Source organism: Ranitomeya imitator, chromosome 2, assembly GCF_032444005.1.
Source record: "Ranitomeya imitator isolate aRanImi1 chromosome 2, aRanImi1.pri, whole genome shotgun sequence".
NCBI classification, from domain to species: Eukaryota; Metazoa; Chordata; class Amphibia; order Anura; family Dendrobatidae; genus Ranitomeya; species Ranitomeya imitator.
In genome coordinates this window covers 387,748,673-387,771,461 of record NC_091283.1, presented here as the reverse complement: position 1 = coordinate 387,771,461, position 22,789 = coordinate 387,748,673, and the positions used below count along the sequence as shown (strand labels likewise).

General features: G+C 39.5%; 2 protein-coding genes across 2 annotated transcripts in view; both read left to right on the top strand.

The window, feature by feature from the left end:
- LOC138666644 (zinc finger protein 850-like) overlaps positions 1-22,789 on the top strand; it is a 209,245-nt gene that overhangs the window by 5,181 nt on the left and 181,275 nt on the right. The window lies entirely within an intron of this gene.
- On the top strand, positions 679-2,337 carry LOC138664122 (uncharacterized). Its single transcript, XM_069750553.1, has 2 exons — positions 679-1,164; positions 1,316-2,337. The coding sequence occupies exons 1-2, from the start codon at positions 818-820 to the stop codon at positions 2,199-2,201; spliced, it is 1,233 nt and encodes a 410-aa protein (XP_069606654.1). The 5' UTR covers positions 679-817; the 3' UTR covers positions 2,202-2,337.

Below are 22,789 nucleotides of genomic sequence, written 5' to 3'. Positions count from 1 at the left end.
TAGGCTATGTGGACACGTAGGAAGGGGGCTGCGGGTTTTCCCGCAGCGGATTTGATAAATCTGCAGGGCAAACCCGCTGCGGTTATCCCTGCAGATTTATCACGTTTTGTCTTGCGGTTTCCGCTGTGGGTTTACTCCTGCACTTGTTTTACTATTGATGCAGCATCAATAGTAATGTTAAAAATAATAAAATCATGATGATATACTCACCCTCTGACGTCCCGATCTCCTCGGCGCTGCACGCGGCGGTCCGGTTCCAAAGATGCTGTGCGAGAAGGACCTTTGTGACGTCACTGCAGGTACTGCTCGCATAGCAACCTGAGACCGGACGGCCACGTGCAGCGCTGAGAGGTGAGTATATCATTATTTTTTATTTTAAATTCTTTTTTTTTTTTTTTTTTACACAAATATGGTTCCCGGGGCCTGGAGGAGAGTCTCCTCTCCTCCACCCCGGGTAGTAAGGCTACGTTCACATTAGCGTCATGCGACGCTGCGTCGCCGACGCAACACACGACGGATCGGAAACGCACGCAAAAACGCACCTTTTTTGACGCAAGCGTCGGACGGATGCGTCATAAAACGCAGCGTTTTTACCAAAAACGCAGCGTTTTACGACGCATGCGTTGTCACACAAGGATTATATCTTTACACACAATTTAGTGTCTAGACACTAGATAACACCACCAATGAATAGAAGAGGGTGGGTCTAGTGTCTAGACAATCGATAATGCCACCAATGGGTAGATGAGGGTGGGTATTAATGTAATAGTGGTATATATACCCCGGTCTAGATTATTTCCAACCATAGAGCATCAAGATGGATCGTCCCATGGAGAGTATCTACCTCAATTTTGAGCTGGAATTAGCCCTTGCTATTGCTTATGCTATTGCCTGTCATGAACAGAGGAAAAGAGACAAACTACGGAGAAGGAGTCGTCGGCGTTTTTGGCTACACCCTATAGTGGAAGTCCGAGAGAGTCGTGGAGCCTACCATTGTCTGTTTGGCGAGTTAAATGACAACCAGGAGAAATACTTCGAGTACACCAGGATGTCTCAAAACAGCTTCCGATATCTGCTGCGTCTGGTGGAAGGAACCATTTCCAGGCAGGACACGCAGCTCCGTAAATCGATTTCCCCCGAGGAACGTCTGCTGGTGACTCTACGGTACGTAATGCTATGTTTAGGATTTATATGTTCTTGCCATTTTTTAAAGTAACGTGTTTTGGTATTGTGGGGTGGGGGATTGTAATTAAGAATGAAAAATTTTTTCAAAACAATATAATTAATTACATTTATTTATTTTTCTTCTTTTCAGTTTCCTTGCTACCGGAGAGACCTTGAGATCACTGCATTTCCAGTTTCGTATTGGAGTCTCCACACTGTCTGGTATTATTGTCGACACATGCCGTGCATTGTGGGACAACCTCCGGGAGGAATTTTTACCCATCCTTACAACAGAAATATGGCAGGCCAATGCCCAAAAATTCGAACAAGTGTGTTCTTTCCCTAACTGTATTGGAGCCGTGGATGGGAAGCACATTAGGATTACCAAGCCTTCAAGAAGTGGATCTCTGTTTTTTAATTATAAAAAATACTTTTCCACCGTGCTCATGGCAATTGCAGGTGCGGACTGCAGGTTTCTTGCTGTGGACATTGGAGCGTTTGGCCGTGCAAATGATTCACGGACATTTAAGGAGTCAGACATGGGCCGAAGATTATACGAGAACAATTTTAATTTCCCCCAGCCACGACCTCTTCCCAACACCGAAGGACCGGCCCTGCCATTTTTTGTGGTTGGGGATGAGGCTTTTCAAATGAGTGGCAACCTACTTAAACTGTACTCCAGTCGGGGGTTGGACCGCACCAAAAGTATTTTTAATTATAGACTGTCCAGGGCCAGAAGAACTGTGGAGTGCGCCTTTGGCATCCTGGTCTCCAAATGGCGTATCTTAGGATCCGCTATAAATTTGAAAATTGAGACAGTGGATGAGGTGGTGAAGGCGTGTGTGGTTCTCCACAATTTTATTATTGATAAAGAGAGAGTCAACATGGAATTCGATGAACCCATACCAAATCCATTGCCTGATTATCAAGATCATTCTCTGCGGACAACTGTGGAGATTGCTCATATGAGTGACCAATTTGCTGCATACTTTGTTTCAGATGTTGGCCGTGTTTCATGGCAAGATCAAATGGTTTAATTCATCTTGTTATTATGATGTCATGTAAACACTGTGGAGTCCATGTCATTTAACCATCCTATGTAAGGTTATTGTTATAATGTCCCCCGATTGTCTAATGCATTGTGTTTTGAAATAAAGTTCTTGTGCCTTTCCGTTTTTACAAAAGAAATCTCCCATCCGTTTTTCCATATTAATAGAATTGTAAAATCCAATTTTATTAAAAGTAATGTGTGTCCCACAAAATTTATGTGAGCACCAGTACCCAAATGGACTGTGACAAAACAAAAAAATTTTTCAGCCGTGTGTTCCATAGTTTTGACGTATAACATGATCGGCTCCCACCTTGTCAACCATTTTTAATCTTGCAGACTATTTGCATATGGAACCTGGCTTGACAAGGAGGGAGACGATCATGTTTGCAAAACTCTACAGAGTTAACACTATTGTACTCAGGATGCTAGAATTCGTCCTGAGTCAAATAGTGGCGACACTGTGAACATTGCTTCCACCTCACCTGACCAATATTCATAAGGTACATTAATAAAACTATTATCCAACGATACCGACCAGTGATACGACCGGACCGTGATCGTTGTTTATTTGTCGCGTGGTTGCTGGAGAGCTGTCACACAGACAGCTCTCCAGCGACCAAAAAAGAGCAAGTCCCCGTGTAATCTGGGTAATGTTATGAAGCGCATGGCCGCACTCACGATGTTTACCATTGTAAATGTAATTTTAAAAAATACAAAAAACCCTTATATTCCGGTGTGTGACACGTCCATCGCCGTCAGCTTCCCGTACTGTGCCAGCCCTAAAGCACAGCACAGCGTTTATTAAGTCAACGGTGTGCTCCGCTTTACGGGCGGGAATCACAGTGTCAGTCAGTGCGGAAAGATGGCGGCGAGGGATGTGGTTGACACCTTTTTATATTTGTGGGGTATTGTTCACTTTTTCTTTGAGTGTTTAAAACACTGCGCTAGTAACCCAATATTTCCTTGTTTAAAACAAAGACATCGCTGGATCGGTGTATAACTCGCCGATCCAACAATGACAGCGTGTGATCAGTTACCAAAAAAAATTCCAAATCATTTGCTGACACCAAAAATATCACAGCAGTGGCTCAATCGTTTTACGATTTCAGAAAAGATAACGTTGGTTACACACAAAACCAACTATATCGTTACTGAAATCGTTGTGTGATGGTACATTTTAAACTTGACATATTGAGCAATGCTGTTTGTGTTTGTAACATCTGATAGTACAATGAGCGACAGCCCTATAAAACAATGAAAAAAAAAATTGATAAAATATTGTCAGACATTGCACATCAGGTGTTACAAAGACAAGATTTGTGTATACGGCGCAAGGTGTGATTTGGTGCAAACTTTATTTGAGACAATAAAAACTAATTTTTTAAAAAAAAAAATAACAGTTTTATTTAGGGATACAAAAAAAAAATTTGGGAAATGTAATTAGGGGGTATCAACATCGGCAATTAAAGGGGATTGATATCCCACACTTTTTGTGGGTGTGGAGGAGACCGAGGAGGAGGACGAGGGGGAGGAAGCAGCATAGTCTATGACACTAGACGGGATGCCGACATCAATCCAGCCAGTGGATGGTGGCGAGACTGCCAAAGCAGGAGGTGAGGGAGGAGGAGGGACGACCAGTGTCCTTGGCTGGCTACTCCGGCTCCGGGTAGACCCAGGCTGTGTCGAAGGTGTACTCCTTGTAGACCCAGGCTGGGTACTGGGTGTACTCCGTGTAGACCCAGCCTGGGTAATTGGTGTGCTCCGGGTCGACCCAGGCTGTGTTCTGGTGGTACTTTTGGGAGCAGCCATAGCCAAGGTTGTAGTGCTTGTCGTCGTCGTCTTCTTTTTTTCCTCCTCTCTCCCTCTGGGTGTGGGTCGGCTTCCCGTCTGTGTGCCCTTGAAGGCCTGTCATGCTCTGAACTTTGGGGCTCTGTTCTGTGGTGGCGGTGGCGGTGGCCCTCGGCACGCGGAGCTCTGTGGTGGTGCTCTGTAGCAGGAGTCGGAGTCATGGCAGCCAGCGATGGTACTGCGGGCACATTTGTCGCTGACTGCATGACCCGAGCCTGCTGCAGAGCAGTGACATATACATTGTTGCAGCCCTGCATGACCGAAATCTGGAGTTCCGGCGTAAGATGTTCAACCATGCCGTTGTGAATGGCAGTAAAAAAATGTTTGGCCGGCCTCGAGAGATCCGTTTCGATGTTTTCAAGACGCCGTTCGATATTGCACATTTTATCGCACAGCGCCTTGAAACCATTCTGAAATACGGTGCTCAAATGTAAAAATTCGGGCATGACCGCCCTGTCCGAGGCCCGCTGTCGGGAAGACCCGAAGGAAGGAGCGACAGAGGCCTCGGCCAGGGGAACATCTGATGGATCGGCTGCCGGTTCGCCAGATTGTGGTGGTGCAGACCTGCTCTCGCTGTGGGATGGCTGCGACAGTTCAAATGGCGCTTCACAAAGGACCGCTCCAGAGGGTCGGACAGTCTCGCGGGTGCTGCTGTATGTTCTGTGAAAACATAAGGAAACCATTAGTATACTAAATATCACATTTCACATGCGTCATTAATTAACTTTACCGCCAGGTATCCATTGCTGCCATTAATATTGTTGAGTCCTCTTCCGTCCCTGGCTTCCTGGATTGAGGAATCCAAGTAAATGACACGCAGCACAAAGGTTGTGTGTTCATAAACAGGGGTAGCCCCGGAGCACGCCTGCCTCACTGGGCGCTGCCCCTTCTTTATATAGTAAGAAGTTAGGCATTTACAGACATGCGCACAAGCGCTCATATTTCATAATCACTTACAAAGCAAATCTATACTAGTGAAAAGTTACAATATCTGGTATGTGGGTGAAAGGCTACAATATCAAGGAGAAATGCGCGCGTGATTACTTCTATAAAAGGAAATGTCAAGTTTGCTGTGCAGAAGCAGATTTCATCTGGGAGACAAAATGGATCCTTTGGTTCAGTCTGGTCTCCACAATTCCCCCCTTTGACATATTCTTTTATAATTTGTCATAAATTTTTGCATGAAGCTTGTGCATTTTCTTCTTTATGCGGCAGTATACTAAAATATAAAAGAAAATTAGTACGGCAATAATAAACTTTATACTCTTGCATCTATTACACCAAATTTATTTGTGCATACTGAGATACCCTTGAATACAATCTTGAATAACACATATATGATTACAATAATCATAACTATATGTATTATGCTCTGCATAATCCCGGCAACCCACCCACCGATCCCTCTGAACCAGTTGGCTGGGTTAAGAAAAGAAAAGGTATCTGACCACCAGCTATCCTTATTCTGGTCATTGTCTTTGTCATACTGATCTCTGAGTCGTTGTACGTCCTTTAATTTGAATGTCATACTCATAGTACTATTCGGGTCTATATAATGACAGCAGGTGGGTCCAATGATTTGACACATACCCCCTTGTGAGGCAGTTAGGTAATCCAATACCAGGGTATGTTGGTTGACGACTATTATAAGCTGATTCTGTACAGCTACACTAGTGTTTAGTATATCCAATATATCCCAGATCTGATCATCTAGATAATCCGTGGCTCTAACTAATTTATCCCACATTTGTGTTAACATAGGATAAATAAAAATGGTACTAGCAATTTTGTTGGGAATTCCCATTTGTACTATATGTGGCCTCCCCGAGGGACGTGGTGAGTTATCTGCAGCTCTTTTATACAGTGTGTGCTTGGGCACGGCTTGCATATTCACTTGTTTATTTGAAATTATGAAAGTAGCTGGGGTTAGGCGTCCTAATGTACAAGTACCCTTTATACCTACGGGAAGCCATTTATATGCTCCTTCTCCGCATATCCAAAATGTACCTTCAGGCAGATCCCATAGAGCTGAGTGCTGCAATACCAATCTGTGAGCCAAATCCACAAAACTAGATACATTTTGAAGCATACACCAAGAGGGTTTTTGTCCCAAGGGGCTACAGTACCCGGCTGCGGGATTACCACATACATGCATTCCGTTGACATACTCATCAGATTCATTACAAACCAGGTTCCCCGGCTTACTTGTACAACTGTTATCATCACCTTGGGGGAACAACTCAGAATGTTCCCATTTTCTATTATGTATGTATCTTTCCAATACTACAGGTTTGAAAGCATCAGAGGGAGGGGCGGTTGTACTGAAACTGAGCTGTAGATTTTCTGTGGGGACCTGTCCTAAATTAGTTAATCCAGTCTTATTCCTAGGGACCCAGGCTCCACCCTTATAGGCCAAATATTGTAGATGTGTACTACTCCCTGAGAGATTACCCTGCCACCAAGGAAATTCTACCCATCCCACAATTGGTATGGCGATTGTAGTATTCCATAGCCTAGTATTACCAGTTTGGTTGTTGGCCAGGTTGTCTGAACAATTAGGCCAAGCGAATATTTCTTCTGCTGATACGGGAACTGCTAGAAAAGGTATACTTGTGGCTGATACCGGCGAATGGGTACAGATCCAACAATCTGTCAGGGTTTGTGTATTGTTTAACAAGTCGTGCACTAATTTTCTATGATGTTGTACGAATCTATTGTTCAAAGGGGCTAAAGAATTTAGTCTTTCCCATGCCTTCGTTGTGGTTAACATTATTAACATCAATATCATGAGTTTTATACTGCTTTTTTGCAATGGCTTGCATGTATCCATGATGCCTTTCCTTCAAGCTTGACTGATGTAGGTGTTGTCAACAGGACTTGGAAGGGTCCGTCAAATCTTGGTTCAAGAGCCTTTCTGGTGTGTCTTTTTATATAGACTTGATCACCTGGTTCCAACTTGTGACTTCCTTCAGTGTTGTCAGGATCTGGAAGGGAAGCAAAAACTTGTGCATGCACCTTAGTTAATTGTTTCTGAAGATTTTGCACATAGGAAGTCAGTGATTCAATATTTAACACAAGTTGCTGTGGAAAATAACATCCTAAATTGGCAGTCCTGCCAAACAAAATTTCATATGGAGACAGTTTAGTCTTACCCCTTGGGGTATTGCGTATTGAGTAAAGGGCCAGTGGAAGGCATTCTGTCCAAGGCTTTCCTGTTTCAGCCATGGCTTTCTGTATTTTTAATTTTAAAGTTCCATTCATGCGTTCTACCTTACCAGAACTTTGAGGATGATACGGAGTGTGTAACTGACTTTCAACACCCAACATTTTTAGTACATTTTGAAATATTTCTCCAGTGAAATGAGTACCCCTATCTGACTCGATCACTTCAGGGAGACCATAACGGGGCACCAGTTCGGTAACTAGCTTTACAGCAGTGTTTTTAGCTGAAGCCTTCCGAACTGGATAGGCCTCTGGCCACCCCGAGAACATGTCCACACACACCAACACATACTCATACCCATTACTCTTTGGCAGCTGGATAAAGTCTATCTGCAACCGTTGAAACGGGTAGAGAGGTCGGACGTGGTGCTTCATAGGGGTCTTTGCTGTCTGTCCGGGATTATGTGTCAGGCATATAGCGCATGCAGCACAATAGTCTCTTGCGTAGTTGCCAAAACCTGGAGCCAACCAGACTTGCTTTGCCAGTAGTGTCATTGCATTTGCAGACACATGCGTAGGGTGATGTAATCCACCAACTACTATCGGGTACCAGGCTCTAGGTAGACATATTAGTCCATTTTTCTTCCAAATTCCCTCTTGTTCTTCTGCCCCTTCCTTTTTCCACCTGTCCCTCTCCTCTTCTCCTGCATCTTCCTGTGCTTGTCTCAGTCTATCTTCAGTATTTTCTGTGAGGTTTACAGTATGGACCTGTTGTAAGGGTTTGACTGCTGCTGCTTTGGCTGCTTTATCAGCCCTATCTTTTCCCCTAGATTCCCTAGTGTCGAGTCTCACATGTGCAGCTACCTTGATTACTGCTACTTCTTTTGTTTCTTGTGCAGCCTCTAAGATCTGTTTGATCAGAGAAGCATGTTTTACAGGTTGTCCTGACGCTGTCATGTAACCTCTAGCTCTCCAGATTACTCCAAAATCAAACACAATACCATGTGCATACCTAGAATCAGTGTATATATTAGCTGTCTGATTCTCAGCTATTTTTAGAGCTTCAATCAATGCTGTTAGTTCTGCTTCTTGTGCAGATTGTTTCGGTGGAAGCGGTTCTGCTTTGAGAGTTTCAGATTCTGACACAACTGCATACCCTGTATGGAAGTTACCTGTGTCATCTGCAAACCTACTGCCATCTATAAACAGCTCTAAATCTGGATTTTGAAGTGGTGTTTCGGATACATTGGGTAAGCCTACCGTTTCTTGTAAAATGAGCTCTGTAAGTAGTGTATAATAGCCAGGTTTCGTCAAACTCAATCTGACAGGTGCCCCGCCCCTATCAAAGTGTATCAAAGTGTGTAACCCCTCCCCTCCCCTTGTTTGACGGCTGGCCCCCTCCCCTCCCCTTGTCTGACGGCTGGTATCCAGCTGTCCCTCCTTGTTTGATTTCCCCTTTTGATATAGTTTAATATAGTTTAATTTGTTGTAGTTTTGATATTATTCCCGTATTTTGTGGAATAACACATGTTTATAATTATAGCCTAGTCGTGTATTTATTTTACACGTGGTTTATAACACCTTTTTCATTTGTTTTATAATAGATTTTATACGTAGCCCCGAGTTTGATTCTGTAAGCTTTTGTTTTATTCACAGTGTATCCATATAGTGAATAGGGCTGATGTTTCTGTATGCAATCCTACAGCCTGTTATGTGAAAAGTATTCTCAAACACTAACTAAATGGTGAACATTACCTAAATTAGGTTAACTGTGGGTCAGCGGCTTATAGCACCTAGGTCAAGCAATTGTTGTTGTATTTGCGTACCCCATAAATGTTTATTCTCACAAACAGAAAAGTTATTGTGTCCTGAAGATGGCATCTGAGGTTATTTGTTTTTTGTATTAGCTTTCTCAGAAAACAGCTGTGTTATCTGAGGGTCAGATATTTTTGTACAAACTCATGCTGTTTGGTGATCTTTGTGAAGCAGAACTTTGTTTTATAACACATTTGTACTTGTATTGTACCTGAATTGATATTTGCTTTCTCTTTTTTGTGTCCTGAAGATGGCATCTGCAAAGTTATTTGTTATCTACTGAGGCCATTGCAAGTTGTGTTTATTCACATTGTAGCAGGTTTTATCCTTGTGGCTGCCTTATATACACAGAAGAGATATGCACCAATGTCACAACACAAGTTATAATATGACCCAATGTTACAACACAAGTAAGAAGCGGCGTGTTTTATACGAATAAAAGTCATTTAGGACTTATGTTATCATGTTTTTGCACTTTATTAATATGCTGACCACATAGGTCAGTGATTTTTTGCACTTTATTAATATGCAGGCCACATAGGTCAGTGATTTTTGCACTTTATTAACATACAACACACAAGAAATAGACATTTAGAACTTATTTATGATTAATATGCGATTATTAGGCATTTAGGACTTATGTTATCATGTTTTTGCACTTTATTAATATGCTGACCACATAGGTCAGGGATTTTTGCACTTTATTAATATGCGGTCCACATAGGTCAGTGATTTTTGCACTTTATTAACATACAACACACAAGAAATAGACATTTAGAACTTATTTATGATTAATATGCGATTATTAGGCATTTAGGACTTATGTTATCATGTTTTTGCACTTTATTAATATGCGGTTATTAGTCATTTAGGACTTATGTTATCATGTTTTTGCACTTTATTAATATGCTGACCACATAGGTCAGGGATTTTTTGTACTTTATTAATATGCGGGCCACAAACACTTCTGCACCCACGGGCGCTTCTCAACCAACCATGCATCCGGTACTCATCAGTCACTGTGAAATAATGCAAAAATACATCTGTGCGCGGCTGTCGGCATCAACATTGTGCTATTATATGTTTATGGTTCTGTAAAGAACACGCAACACATACAGAACTCACACACACACACAAATACACACAGCACACAACACGCACACATTTCTCAAAATGCCATACACTTCAGAATATATTTGCAATTCACTACGCATGTAACACATATTTCTTCGCCCCACACGCATTTAACAGTCTTTCATATGTATCGCAGAAAGATTTTAGTTCCAACTGCGGGTCAGCGGCTTAAAGAAAAGTTATTGTGGCCTTGATTCTGGGGTAACACATGTTTATAAATATAGCCTAGTCGTGTATTTATTTTACACATGGTTTATAACACATTTCATTTGTTTTTGTTGTTTGATTGTCATGTAAGAAGCGTTGTGTTTTATACGAATATAAAAGTGACACATTCCCATATATTATTACAGCTTTCATTAATTCTACATTATTTTAGCACATATTAATTTTACACTATTAATTTTACAGGAGCCTGTGCTGCCTATAATTTGACTCCTTTTTATACAAAGACATCTAACATATACAGACTTTTAATATTTTTGTGTAAAATCGCGGTCAGACAGGCACAAACACACACACACACACACACACGCACACAACACAGAACCACACACAACAAACACACAGAACCCACACACACACACACACACACACACACACAAGAAATAGACATTTAGGACTTATTTATGTTATTATCTTTATGCACTTTGAATGTGCTGTCTATAATTTGACTCTATCCTTGTTTTGTTGAAAATAACTGGACATACATAAGAAACCGGGCAATATATCTTTATAGAAATAACACTTCTGCACTCTTTGTGTATTTCTATCAGTTTTATTCAGGCATTTATAACACAACATGTTTGATATTGGTAATTTGATTCTGGGAACACATTTTAAGTTACTGCTGCACATGTATTACTGTTTTTCTTGTTTTTTGTGTAAAATTTCGTTGTTGGCTTACAAAGACATTTCTTTGAGAAATGTGTAGCATAACCAATTACCCATCACGGCCACTAGATGGCAGAATATCATATTAATTATTCTGGGATAACATTTCTCTTTGTGCCTATTAATTTTACAGGAGCCTGTGCTGCCTATAATTTGACTCCTTTTTATACAAAGACATCTAACATATACAGACTTTTAATATTTTTGTGTAAAATCGCGGTCAGACAGGCACAAACACACACACACACACACACACACACGCACACAACACAGAACCACACACAACAAACACACAGAACCCACACACACACACACACACACACACACAAGAAATAGACATTTAGGACTTATTTATGTTATTATCTTTATGCACTTTGAATGTGCTGTCTATAATTTGACTCTATCCTTGTTTTGTTGAAAATAACTGGACATACATAAGAAACCGGGCAATATATCTTTATAGAAATAACACTTCTGCACTCTTTGTGTATTTCTATCAGTTTTATTCAGGCATTTATAACACAACATGTTTGATATTGGTAATTTGATTCTGGGAACACATTTTAAGTTACTGCTGCACATGTATTACTGTTTTTCTTGTTTTTTTTTTTGTGTAAAATTTCGTTGTTGGCTTACAAAGACATTTCTTTGAGAAATGTGTAGCATAACCAATTACCCATCACGGCCACTAGATGGCAGAATATCATATTAATTATTCTGGGATAACATTTCTCTTTGGGCATTTCTATCAGTTTTATTTATGCTTTTATAACACAACATGTCTGCTATTGTTAATTTGATTCGGGGATAACACATGTTTATAAAAATAACGCTATAGCAAGCGGTAATGTCAAATTCTGAAAATAGCCATTTTATATTGAATTACTAACATTTTTCTATTTTAGCGCTGACACAGCCACATATATTATTCCAGCTTTCTTTAATTCTGCATTATTTTATCACATGATGAAAATAGTCATTTTATATTGAATTACTGCAGCTCGCGGCGCGTTACCACTGGACTCGTTTCTCAATTAATTTCCCAGCTGACGACGCTATCTATAATTCTGCGTATACCTTAGGCGTGTATTTACATGACAGTGTAATTATTTCTCACAATAAAACAACAGCTCAAATTTTAAGTTAGCTAACAGCATAATGATGACAAATGCATCTTTGCGGAATCTGATAACGACACGCTGAACAAAGGACGGAGCCTGACAAATACACACAACACACAACACGCACATATTATGAAAAATGACAACCATTGTATGTGATTTAAAAGACTTTAGTTAGATTTATCAGGGGTGATTTAGTTTGAAAGCACGCAGCTCCTCGGTAATGTCATGTGTTGGACACGCATTTAACAGTCTTTCATATGTATCGCAGAAAGATTTTAGTTCCATCTGTGCGAGTTTGCTTTGAGCGTACTGCGCAGACATGTCAGTAAACATTTTGACATGGTCAGCATCCCACGAAGGACGACCTGTGTAAGGTGTATGTACAGCAACTTTCTGCTTTCTACCTACACGTCGTCGGGATACGGTTCGTTTCTTTAGAGGTAATACAGGGGCAAAAACGCTAGAAAAGTCTGCAAGAGCAGTATCTGCAGATTGCACAGTCTGGCACACAGGTATATTGAGGGGCTCTGTGGGTGACCACATACCCTCGGAGAGCTGTTCAATTTCTCTGTTTTCAGGCGTAACTTGGGGTATGGCGCCTGTGCTATTGGCGGGCCGAGTTATGCGGGGCCTAGCGTTCGGCGCTGCACGTTTCTCTCTTGAAACGTTCGTATATTTCTGATGTGAAATCTTGGGGCTTGGATTCCCGGGTTGTTTTGGTGCAGCGTAGCATTCATCACGATCCACAACACAGATGGGCGAGAGAGATGTTGTTCGCACCGCCGTATTAGCTCTTTGTGGTTGATTCTCTTCAGTGTCGTAATTACGCCGGTGCAAAACTCGTTGTTGAAGAGGCGACGTATCTAAAAGAAAAGATACAAGTGGCGGTTAGCCGCGAAACGGCGCAAAATTGGAAAAGCTAAACGGCGACGCATAGCTATGATCATACGTAATATTTGAAAAGTTAATGGGGACAGGTAGCCATGAAATCATTGTAACAATATTTACATAAACCTGTATAGAGCAGTCCAGATATATACTTACAAGTATGAAGCGGGAATTGTCCCACATCAGCTCCTGGTTTAACGGGAGGCGCAATGCTCAAACTCGCAGAGGCGGGAATATTCTCTTTTTCAAGCTGTATTTTCCGGGCAACTAGATTAGCGGGTGTAAGTAAAAATATACCGATTAGCGAACACAGAATTGATTTTCTACACAAAACTGCAGCGGTGAGAAGAATATATATATATATATATATATATATATATTCAAAAATGAATTTTCTGACAGTTAGCTAGCAGCTGTAAGTAAATATGAGTATTACACAAAAGTGAGAATCGACTGTATTTCAAGTGAACAGATACCTTTTCTATTCTTGAAACATCGGCGTAACGAGTTGCCGCGTCTTTTAGGCGCATCGGGTTTCGCTGAAGTTGCAGGGTTCTTGACATCTATGATCTCCACGTCTGAACCCAGCGTATCGCGTGGTTCGGGAACACACCAGTTTTCAGCCATAGCGTCAGATGTCTCCGTGTCAGTATCTGTATGAGAAATTGCGCGTAGTTCGTGTTTACATACAAAGGATTAAAGCAACTGATATAGTATAATATAGTTTTACGGTATAAACATATTTGCGGTGTAAATTAATATAGCAAGACTTATGCCGCTATATATTAATAATTCAGTATTATATTGATGGCTACCGCTATTATTTGTTTTATTAATTTAATCATATATTTATTATGCCATAATTTGTGTAATACAATAGTTAATAGATGCTATAGTTTTACGCCATAAACAGTATATATTAACATAGATAATATATATATATATATATTTAGCTTTCTTACATGTGATACATGAAAGATAAATATCTTTGTACCGTGTTACAATGACATTTTTCCCTATCTAAAAGCAAAAAGGTGCTCCTAATTACCCATGATGAGATGAAGAGCAGGCCCATTATCGGCTATCGGCGCCACGGCTTCAATGCGCGCATAATTCTGCGTTATGAAATTATTGCGCCAATCGGGCATGAATATATAATTAATATAATTTACTTATAATATAATGACACAATCAGAATGAGTCAATACTCTGTACATTATACGCGTATAATACCTAATTGTGTGCTTGCAAGAAGGGGGCTGCATTGCTCGCGAGGGTATTGGGCTTCCATCTTAAATAAATAGGGGATAAGTTTTATCTATAACTGCGCCGCCAATAAATACAGTTTAAAACTACGTTACAAAAATATGCTTTACAGGCATTGATAATATTAGACCGCAAATAAAACAGTAAACACCTACTTTTCAGAGAGTAGCGCAACTGTTCAGAGAGAAATTACCACCCACCGTGAACACACCTACAGGAAACAGCATTATACGGCACCCGTGACTAATTGCGCGCACATGTCAGATAACAATGGTTGTTATGCCCCATCCATAAGCCTTTCTATATTAATTATGTCCCACAAATATTGCTTATACAGTAAAAAACTATATTATACATCGCTACTAAATATGCAGTTAGCTGCCAGTATAACACTAACTTATTAAACAAATAACATCCTTAATTATGGTTTAGAGATGCATAGTTAAATATAATTATGCATTTGCGAATAATAACACAACTGTCTTATATACTTACATTTAGAATAGCTCTGCTTTTTATCCTAGTCGGACTTCTGGTGGATGTCTGTTGTACTGTAGTGGGACAGGCAGCTGTATTTATCCTGAGTGTCAGAAAGCAACTCAGGTGTTAACACCCAGAAACACAGCCAGTTACGCCACATCACACGCCTTCTGTTAACACCCAGAACACAGTCATACATGCAATTAATGCATGTATTAACTCGGTATTATACGCGTATAATGTACAGAGTATTGACTCATTCTGATTGTGTCATTATATTATAAGTAAATTATATTAATTATATATTCATGCCCGATTGGCGCAATAATTTCATAACGCAGAATTATGCGCGCATTGAAGCCGTGGCGCCGATAGCCGATAATGGGCCTGCTCTTCATCTCATCATGGGTAATTAGGAGCACCTTTTTGCTTTTAGATAGGGAAAAATGTCATTGTAACACGGTACAAAGATATTTATCTTTCATGTATCACATGTAAGAAAGCTAAATATATATATATATATATATTATCTATGTTAATATATACTGTTTATGGCGTAAAACTATAGCATCTATTAACTATTGTATTACACAAATTATGGCATAATAAATATATGATTAAATTAATAAAACAAATAATAGCGGTAGCCATCAATATAATACTGAATTATTAATATATAGCGGCATAAGTCTTGCTATATTAATTTACACCGCAAATATGTTTATACCGTAAAACTATATTATACTATATCAGTTGCTTTAATCCTTTGTATGTAAACACGAACTACGCGCAATTTCTCATACAGATACTGACACGGAGACATCTGACGCTATGGCTGAAAACTGGTGTGTTCCCGAACCACGCGATACGCTGGGTTCAGACGTGGAGATCATAGATGTCAAGAACCCTGCAACTTCAGCGAAACCCGATGCGCCTAAAAGACGCGGCAACTCGTTACGCCGATGTTTCAAGAATAGAAAAGGTATCTGTTCACTTGAAATACAGTCGATTCTCACTTTTGTGTAATACTCATATTTACTTACAGCTGCTAGCTAACTGTCAGAAAATTCATTTTTGAATATATATATATATATATATATATATATATATTCTTCTCACCGCTGCAGTTTTGTGTAGAAAATCAATTCTGTGTTCGCTAATCGGTATATTTTTACTTACACCCGCTAATCTAGTTGCCCGGAAAATACAGCTTGAAAAAGAGAATATTCCCGCCTCTGCGAGTTTGAGCATTGCGCCTCCCGTTAAACCAGGAGCTGATGTGGGACAATTCCCGCTTCATACTTGTAAGTATATATCTGGACTGCTCTATACAGGTTTATGTAAATATTGTTACAATGATTTCATGGCTACCTGTCCCCATTAACTTTTCAAATATTACGTATGATCATAGCTATGCGTCGCCGTTTAGCTTTTCCAATTTTGCGCCGTTTCGCGGCTAACCGCCACTTGTATCTTTTCTTTTAGATACGTCGCCTCTTCAACAACGAGTTTTGCACCGGCGTAATTACGACACTGAAGAGAATCAACCACAAAGAGCTAATACGGCGGTGCGAACAACATCTCTCTCGCCCATCTGTGTTGTGGATCGTGATGAATGCTACGCTGCACCAAAACAACCCGGGAATCCAAGCCCCAAGATTTCACATCAGAAATATACGAACGTTTCAAGAGAGAAACGTGCAGCGCCGAACGCTAGGCCCCGCATAACTCGGCCCGCCAATAGCACAGGCGCCATACCCCAAGTTACGCCTGAAAACAGAGAAATTGAACAGCTCTCCGAGGGTATGTGGTCACCCACAGAGCCCCTCAATATACCTGTGTGCCAGACTGTGCAATCTGCAGATACTGCTCTTGCAGACTTTTCTAGCGTTTTTGCCCCTGTATTACCTCTAAAGAAACGAACCGTATCCCGACGACGTGTAGGTAGAAAGCAGAAAGTTGCTGTACATACACCTTACACAGGTCGTCCTTCGTGGGATGCTGACCATGTCAAAATGTTTACTGACATGTCTGCGCAGTACGCTCAAAGCAAACTCGCACAGATGGAACTAAAATCTTTCTGCGATACATATGAAAGACTGTTAAATGCGTGTCCAACACATGACATTACCGAGGAGCTGCGTGCTTTCAAACTAAATCACCCCTGATAAATCTAACTAAAGTCTTTTAAATCACATACAATGGTTGTCATTTTTCATAATATGTGCGTGTTGTGTGTTGTGTGTATTTGTCAGGCTCCGTCCTTTGTTCAGCGTGTCGTTATCAGATTCCGCAAAGATGCATTTGTCATCATTATGCTGTTAGCTAACTTAAAATTTGAGCTGTTGTTTTATTGTGAGAAATAATTACACTGTCATGTAAATACACGCCTAAGGTATACGCAGAATTATAGATAGCGTCGTCAGCTGGGAAATTAATTGAGAAACGAGTCCAGTGGTAACGCGCCGCGAGCTGCAGTAATTCAATATAAAATGACTATTTTCATCATGTGATAAAATAATGCAGAATTAAAGAAAGCTGGAATAATATATGTGGCTGTGTCAGCGCTAAAATAGAAAAATGTTAGTAATTCAATATAAAATGGCTATTTTCAGAATTTGACATTACCGCTTGCTATAGCGTTATTTTTATAAACATGTGTTATCCCCGAATCAAATTAACAATAGCAGACATGTTGTGTTATAAAAGCATAAATAAAACTGATAGAAATGCCCAAAGAGAAATGTTATCCCAGAATAATTAATATGATATTCTGCCATCTAGTGGCCGTGATGGGTAATTGGTTATGCTACACATTTCTCAAAGAAATGTCTTTGTAAGCCAACAACGAAATTTTACACAAAAAAAAAAACAAGAAAAACAGTAATACATGTGCAGCAGTAACTTAAAATGTGTTCCCAGAATCAAATTACCAATATCAAACATGTTGTGTTATAAATGCCTGAATAAAACTGATAGAAATACACAAAGAGTGCAGAAGTGTTATTTCTATAAAGATATATTGCCCGGTTTCTTATGTATGTCCAGTTATTTTCAACAAAACAAGGATAGAGTCAAATTATAGACAGCACATTCAAAGTGCATAAAGATAATAACATAAATAAGTCCTAAATGTCTATTTCTTGTGTGTGTGTGTGTGTGTGTGTGTGTGGGTTCTGTGTGTTTGTTGTGTGTGGTTCTGTGTTGTGTGCGTGTGTGTGTGTGTGTGTGTGTTTGTGCCTGTCTGACCGCGATTTTACACAAAAATATTAAAAGTCTGTATATGTTAGATGTCTTTGTATAAAAAGGAGTCAAATTATAGGCAGCACAGGCTCCTGTAAAATTAATAGGCACAAAGAGAAATGTTATCCCAGAATAATTAATATGATATTCTGCCATCTAGTGGCCGTGATGGGTAATTGGTTATGCTACACATTTCTCAAAGAAATGTCTTTGTAAGCCAACAACGAAATTTTACACAAAAAACAAGAAAAACAGTAATACATGTGCAGCAGTAACTTAAAATGTGTTCCCAGAATCAAATTACCAATATCAAACATGTTGTGTTATAAATGCCTGAATAAAACTGATAGAAATACACAAAGAGTGCAGAAGTGTTATTTCTATAAAGATATATTGCCCGGTTTCTTATGTATGTCCAGTTATTTTCAACAAAACAAGGATAGAGTCAAATTATAGACAGCACATTCAAAGTGCATAAAGATAATAACATAAATAAGTCCTAAATGTCTATTTCTTGTGTGTGTGTGTGTGTGTGTGTGTGTGTGGGTTCTGTGTGTTTGTTGTGTGTGGTTCTGTGTTGTGTGCGTGTGTGTGTGTGTGTGTGTGTTTGTGCCTGTCTGACCGCGATTTTACACAAAAATATTAAAAGTCTGTATATGTTAGATGTCTTTGTATAAAAAGGAGTCAAATTATAGGCAGCACAGGCTCCTGTAAAATTAATAGTGTAAAATTAATATGTGCTAAAATAATGTAGAATTAATGAAAGCTGTAATAATATATGGGAATGTGTCACTTTTATATTCGTATAAAACACAACGCTTCTTACATGACAATCAAACAACAAAAACAAATGAAATGTGTTATAAACCATGTGTAAAATAAATACACGACTAGGCTATATTTATAAACATGTGTTACCCCAGAATCAAGGCCACAATAACTTTTCTTTAAGCCGCTGACCCGCAGTTGGAACTAAAATCTTTCTGCGATACATATGAAAGACTGTTAAATGCGTGTGGGGCGAAGAAATATGTGTTACATGCGTAGTGAATTGCAAATATATTCTGAAGTGTATGGCATTTTGAGAAATGTGTGCGTGTTGTGTGCTGTGTGTATTTGTGTGTGTGTGTGAGTTCTGTATGTGTTGCGTGTTCTTTACAGAACCATAAACATATAATAGCACAATGTTGATGCCGACAGCCGCGCACAGATGTATTTTTGCATTATTTCACAGTGACTGATGAGTACCGGATGCATGGTTGGTTGAGAAGCGCCCGTGGGTGCAGAAGTGTTTGTGGCCCGCATATTAATAAAGTACAAAAAATCCCTGACCTATGTGGTCAGCATATTAATAAAGTGCAAAAACATGATAACATAAGTCCTAAATGACTAATAACCGCATATTAATAAAGTGCAAAAACATGATAACATAAGTCCTAAATGCCTAATAATCGCATATTAATCATAAATAAGTTCTAAATGTCTATTTCTTGTGTGTTGTATGTTAATAAAGTGCAAAAATCACTGACCTATGTGGACCGCATATTAATAAAGTGCAAAAATCCCTGACCTATGTGGTCAGCATATTAATAAAGTGCAAAAACATGATAACATAAGTCCTAAATGCCTAATAATCGCATATTAATCATAAATAAGTTCTAAATGTCTATTTCTTGTGTGTTGTATGTTAATAAAGTGCAAAAATCACTGACCTATGTGGCCTGCATATTAATAAAGTGCAAAAAATCACTGACCTATGTGGTCAGCATATTAATAAAGTGCAAAAACATGATAACATAAGTCCTAAATGACTTTTATTCGTATAAAACACGCCGCTTCTTACTTGTGTTGTAACATTGGGTCATATTATAACTTGTGTTGTGACATTGGTGCATATCTCTTCTGTGTATATAAGGCAGCCACAAGGATAAAACCTGCTACAATGTGAATAAACACAACTTGCAATGGCCTCAGTAGATAACAAATAACTTTGCAGATGCCATCTTCAGGACACAAAAAAGAGAAAGCAAATATCAATTCAGGTACAATACAAGTACAAATGTGTTATAAAACAAAGTTCTGCTTCACAAAGATCACCAAACAGCATGAGTTTGTACAAAAATATCTGACCCTCAGATAACACAGCTGTTTTCTGAGAAAGCTAATACAAAAAACAAATAACCTCAGATGCCATCTTCAGGACACAATAACTTTTCTGTTTGTGAGAATAAACATTTATGGGGTACGCAAATACAACAACAATTGCTTGACCTAGGTGCTATAAGCCGCTGACCCACAGTTAACCTAATTTAGGTAATGTTCACCATTTAGTTAGTGTTTGAGAATACTTTTCACATAACAGGCTGTAGGATTGCATACAGAAACATCAGCCCTATTCACTATATGGATACACTGTGAATAAAACAAAAGCTTACAGAATCAAACTCGGGGCTACGTATAAAATCTATTATAAAACAAATGAAAAAGGTGTTATAAACCACGTGTAAAATAAATACACGACTAGGCTATAATTATAAACATGTGTTATTCCACAAAATACGGGAATAATATCAAAACTACAACAAATTAAACTATATTAAACTATATCAAAAGGGGAAATCAAACAAGGAGGGACAGCTGGATACCAGCCGTCAGACAAGGGGAGGGGAGGGGGCCAGCCGTCAAACAAGGGGAGGGGAGGGGTTACACACTTTGATACACTTTGATAGGGGCGGGGCACCTGTCAGATTGAGTTTGACGAAACCTGGCTATTATACACTACTTCTGTACAATCATGTGTATCTGTAGGGAAAAAATTTGCGTGTGGATCAGTGTCCTTATTCCCCCCTTTAGACTCGAGAGGTAGCAGTGTAGCTAAATTGAGAGTCTGAAGCCTTGCAAATGTGATAGTAGAGGGGAGCAGCAAAGAACACTGCAGCCGCAAATGTCTGGCCATGGAAATGTGTTTTGGTTGGACCTGGTTTAATATCCCATAAACATCATGTGTAGTTTGAACTGTGAGTGGATGCTCTAGGACAATTTCTGATGCTTTGTCCAACAATAGTGAGACAGCATCTAACCTTGCTGAAAGATATGCAATTGGTCTTTGTTTCCCTGCATGCTTCTGGGTAAGAACTCCTGTAGCATGGGAATCAACTTCTGCAGCCATAAGCTGAAATGGTTTGGTGTAGTCTGGTAGCCCTAACGCTGGAGCTGAAACAAGGGCATCTTTTAATTGTTGGAACGAAATCTGACCTTCTTTTGTCAACATGTAAGGTTCACTTTTTACACAGTCATACAGTGGTTGCATTAGTTGACTGGCATGTATAATCCATTGTCTACAATGAGACACTATTCCTAAAAATGCTCGTAGCTGTTTATGATTTCTAGGCTCATTCATCTGTCTTATTGCTTCAGTTCTTTGAGGTGTAAGATGCTTTTTACCTTGAGAATTGCAATGACCTAGAAAGACCACTTTGGTCTGACAAACTTGTAGCTTTTGTCTATTCACTTTACACCCTTCTTTTTCTAGAAAACATAGTAAACTCACAGTGGACCTTTCTGCAGTTTCTAGATCTGGGCAGCAAAGTAGTAGGTCATCCACATACTGCAAAATTACTACCTGTGGTTCGGGTTCAAACCTCTGAAGGACTGTTTGTAGGGCATTTGAATAAAGAGTAGGGGAGTGTATCATTCCCTGTGGAAGGCGTGTCCACGCCAACTGTTTGCCCTTAAATGTAAATGCAAACAAATGCCAACTGTCTTGGTGTAAAGGAACCGAGAAAAATGCATTTGAAAGATCTATTACAGTAAACACTTGAGAACTGGCTGGTATCTGTGATAGTAACGTATGAGGATTGGGTACAACTGGGGTGATTGGATCTAGAACTTTGTTTATTTCTCTTAGATCATGTACCATACGATATTTGGGCATAGAACCCTTATCAAGAGTTCTCTTCTTGACTGGATACAGAGGAGTGTTAGCAGGTGATTGTATCTCTACCAAAACCCCTTTCTCTCTATATCCCTCTATCTGTTTTGTAATCGCTAGTTCCTGCTGGGCACTCACAGGGTATTGTCTGAGCTGTGGGAGAACAGTTCCTGGTTGCACAGATAGTTTTACAGGAGAGATATGCAATAATCCCACATCAGTGTCACCCTGTGCCCACAGTGTTTCTGGGACCGTTGAGAGGTCTAGATCTGTGGTGTACTCTTTTTCTTCAGTATAATCCTCAAAAGCCTGAATTCTGACATATTGTTCTAATGTTTCTGCATCATCAGGGATAGGCATACATATTAGTCCATAATCCATGTACAAGAACACATTCAATAATTCATACGCACTCAAAGACCCCTCACATAAATAATCAGAGGGATCACATGAATGTATAGTTCAAAATATAAAACAATTCTTTATTGAAACATACAATTAAAACACTTTTCTCCCACTATACAGTAGGTCATAAAATTGAAAATACCTCCGATCTACAAAATAGCAGGTCTTATGCCCTCATGTGAACAAAATACCTATAAAAGCCTATTGTTGGTCAACCTAAACATCAAAATGACCTAAACAATGGCACAATAGTTGTGGTAACTGTAAAGTATCTGTAAGTAACAATAATATAAAGAGTGTAACACATATAAATATAGCGCTCTGTGATTGCAATAAATTACACAGTAAGAAACATATCTGTAAATATCATTTATGCATTTATAT

Bases quoted from the DNA above. Each gene is read 5' to 3' on its own strand.
- LOC138664122 (XM_069750553.1), top strand. From the start codon at position 818: ATGGATCGTCCCATGGAGAGTATCTACCTCAATTTTGAGCTGGAATTA. The intron at 1,165-1,315 runs GTACGTAATGCT...TCTTCTTTTCAG, and splicing joins CGTCTGCTGGTGACTCTACG to TTTCCTTGCTACCGGAGAGA.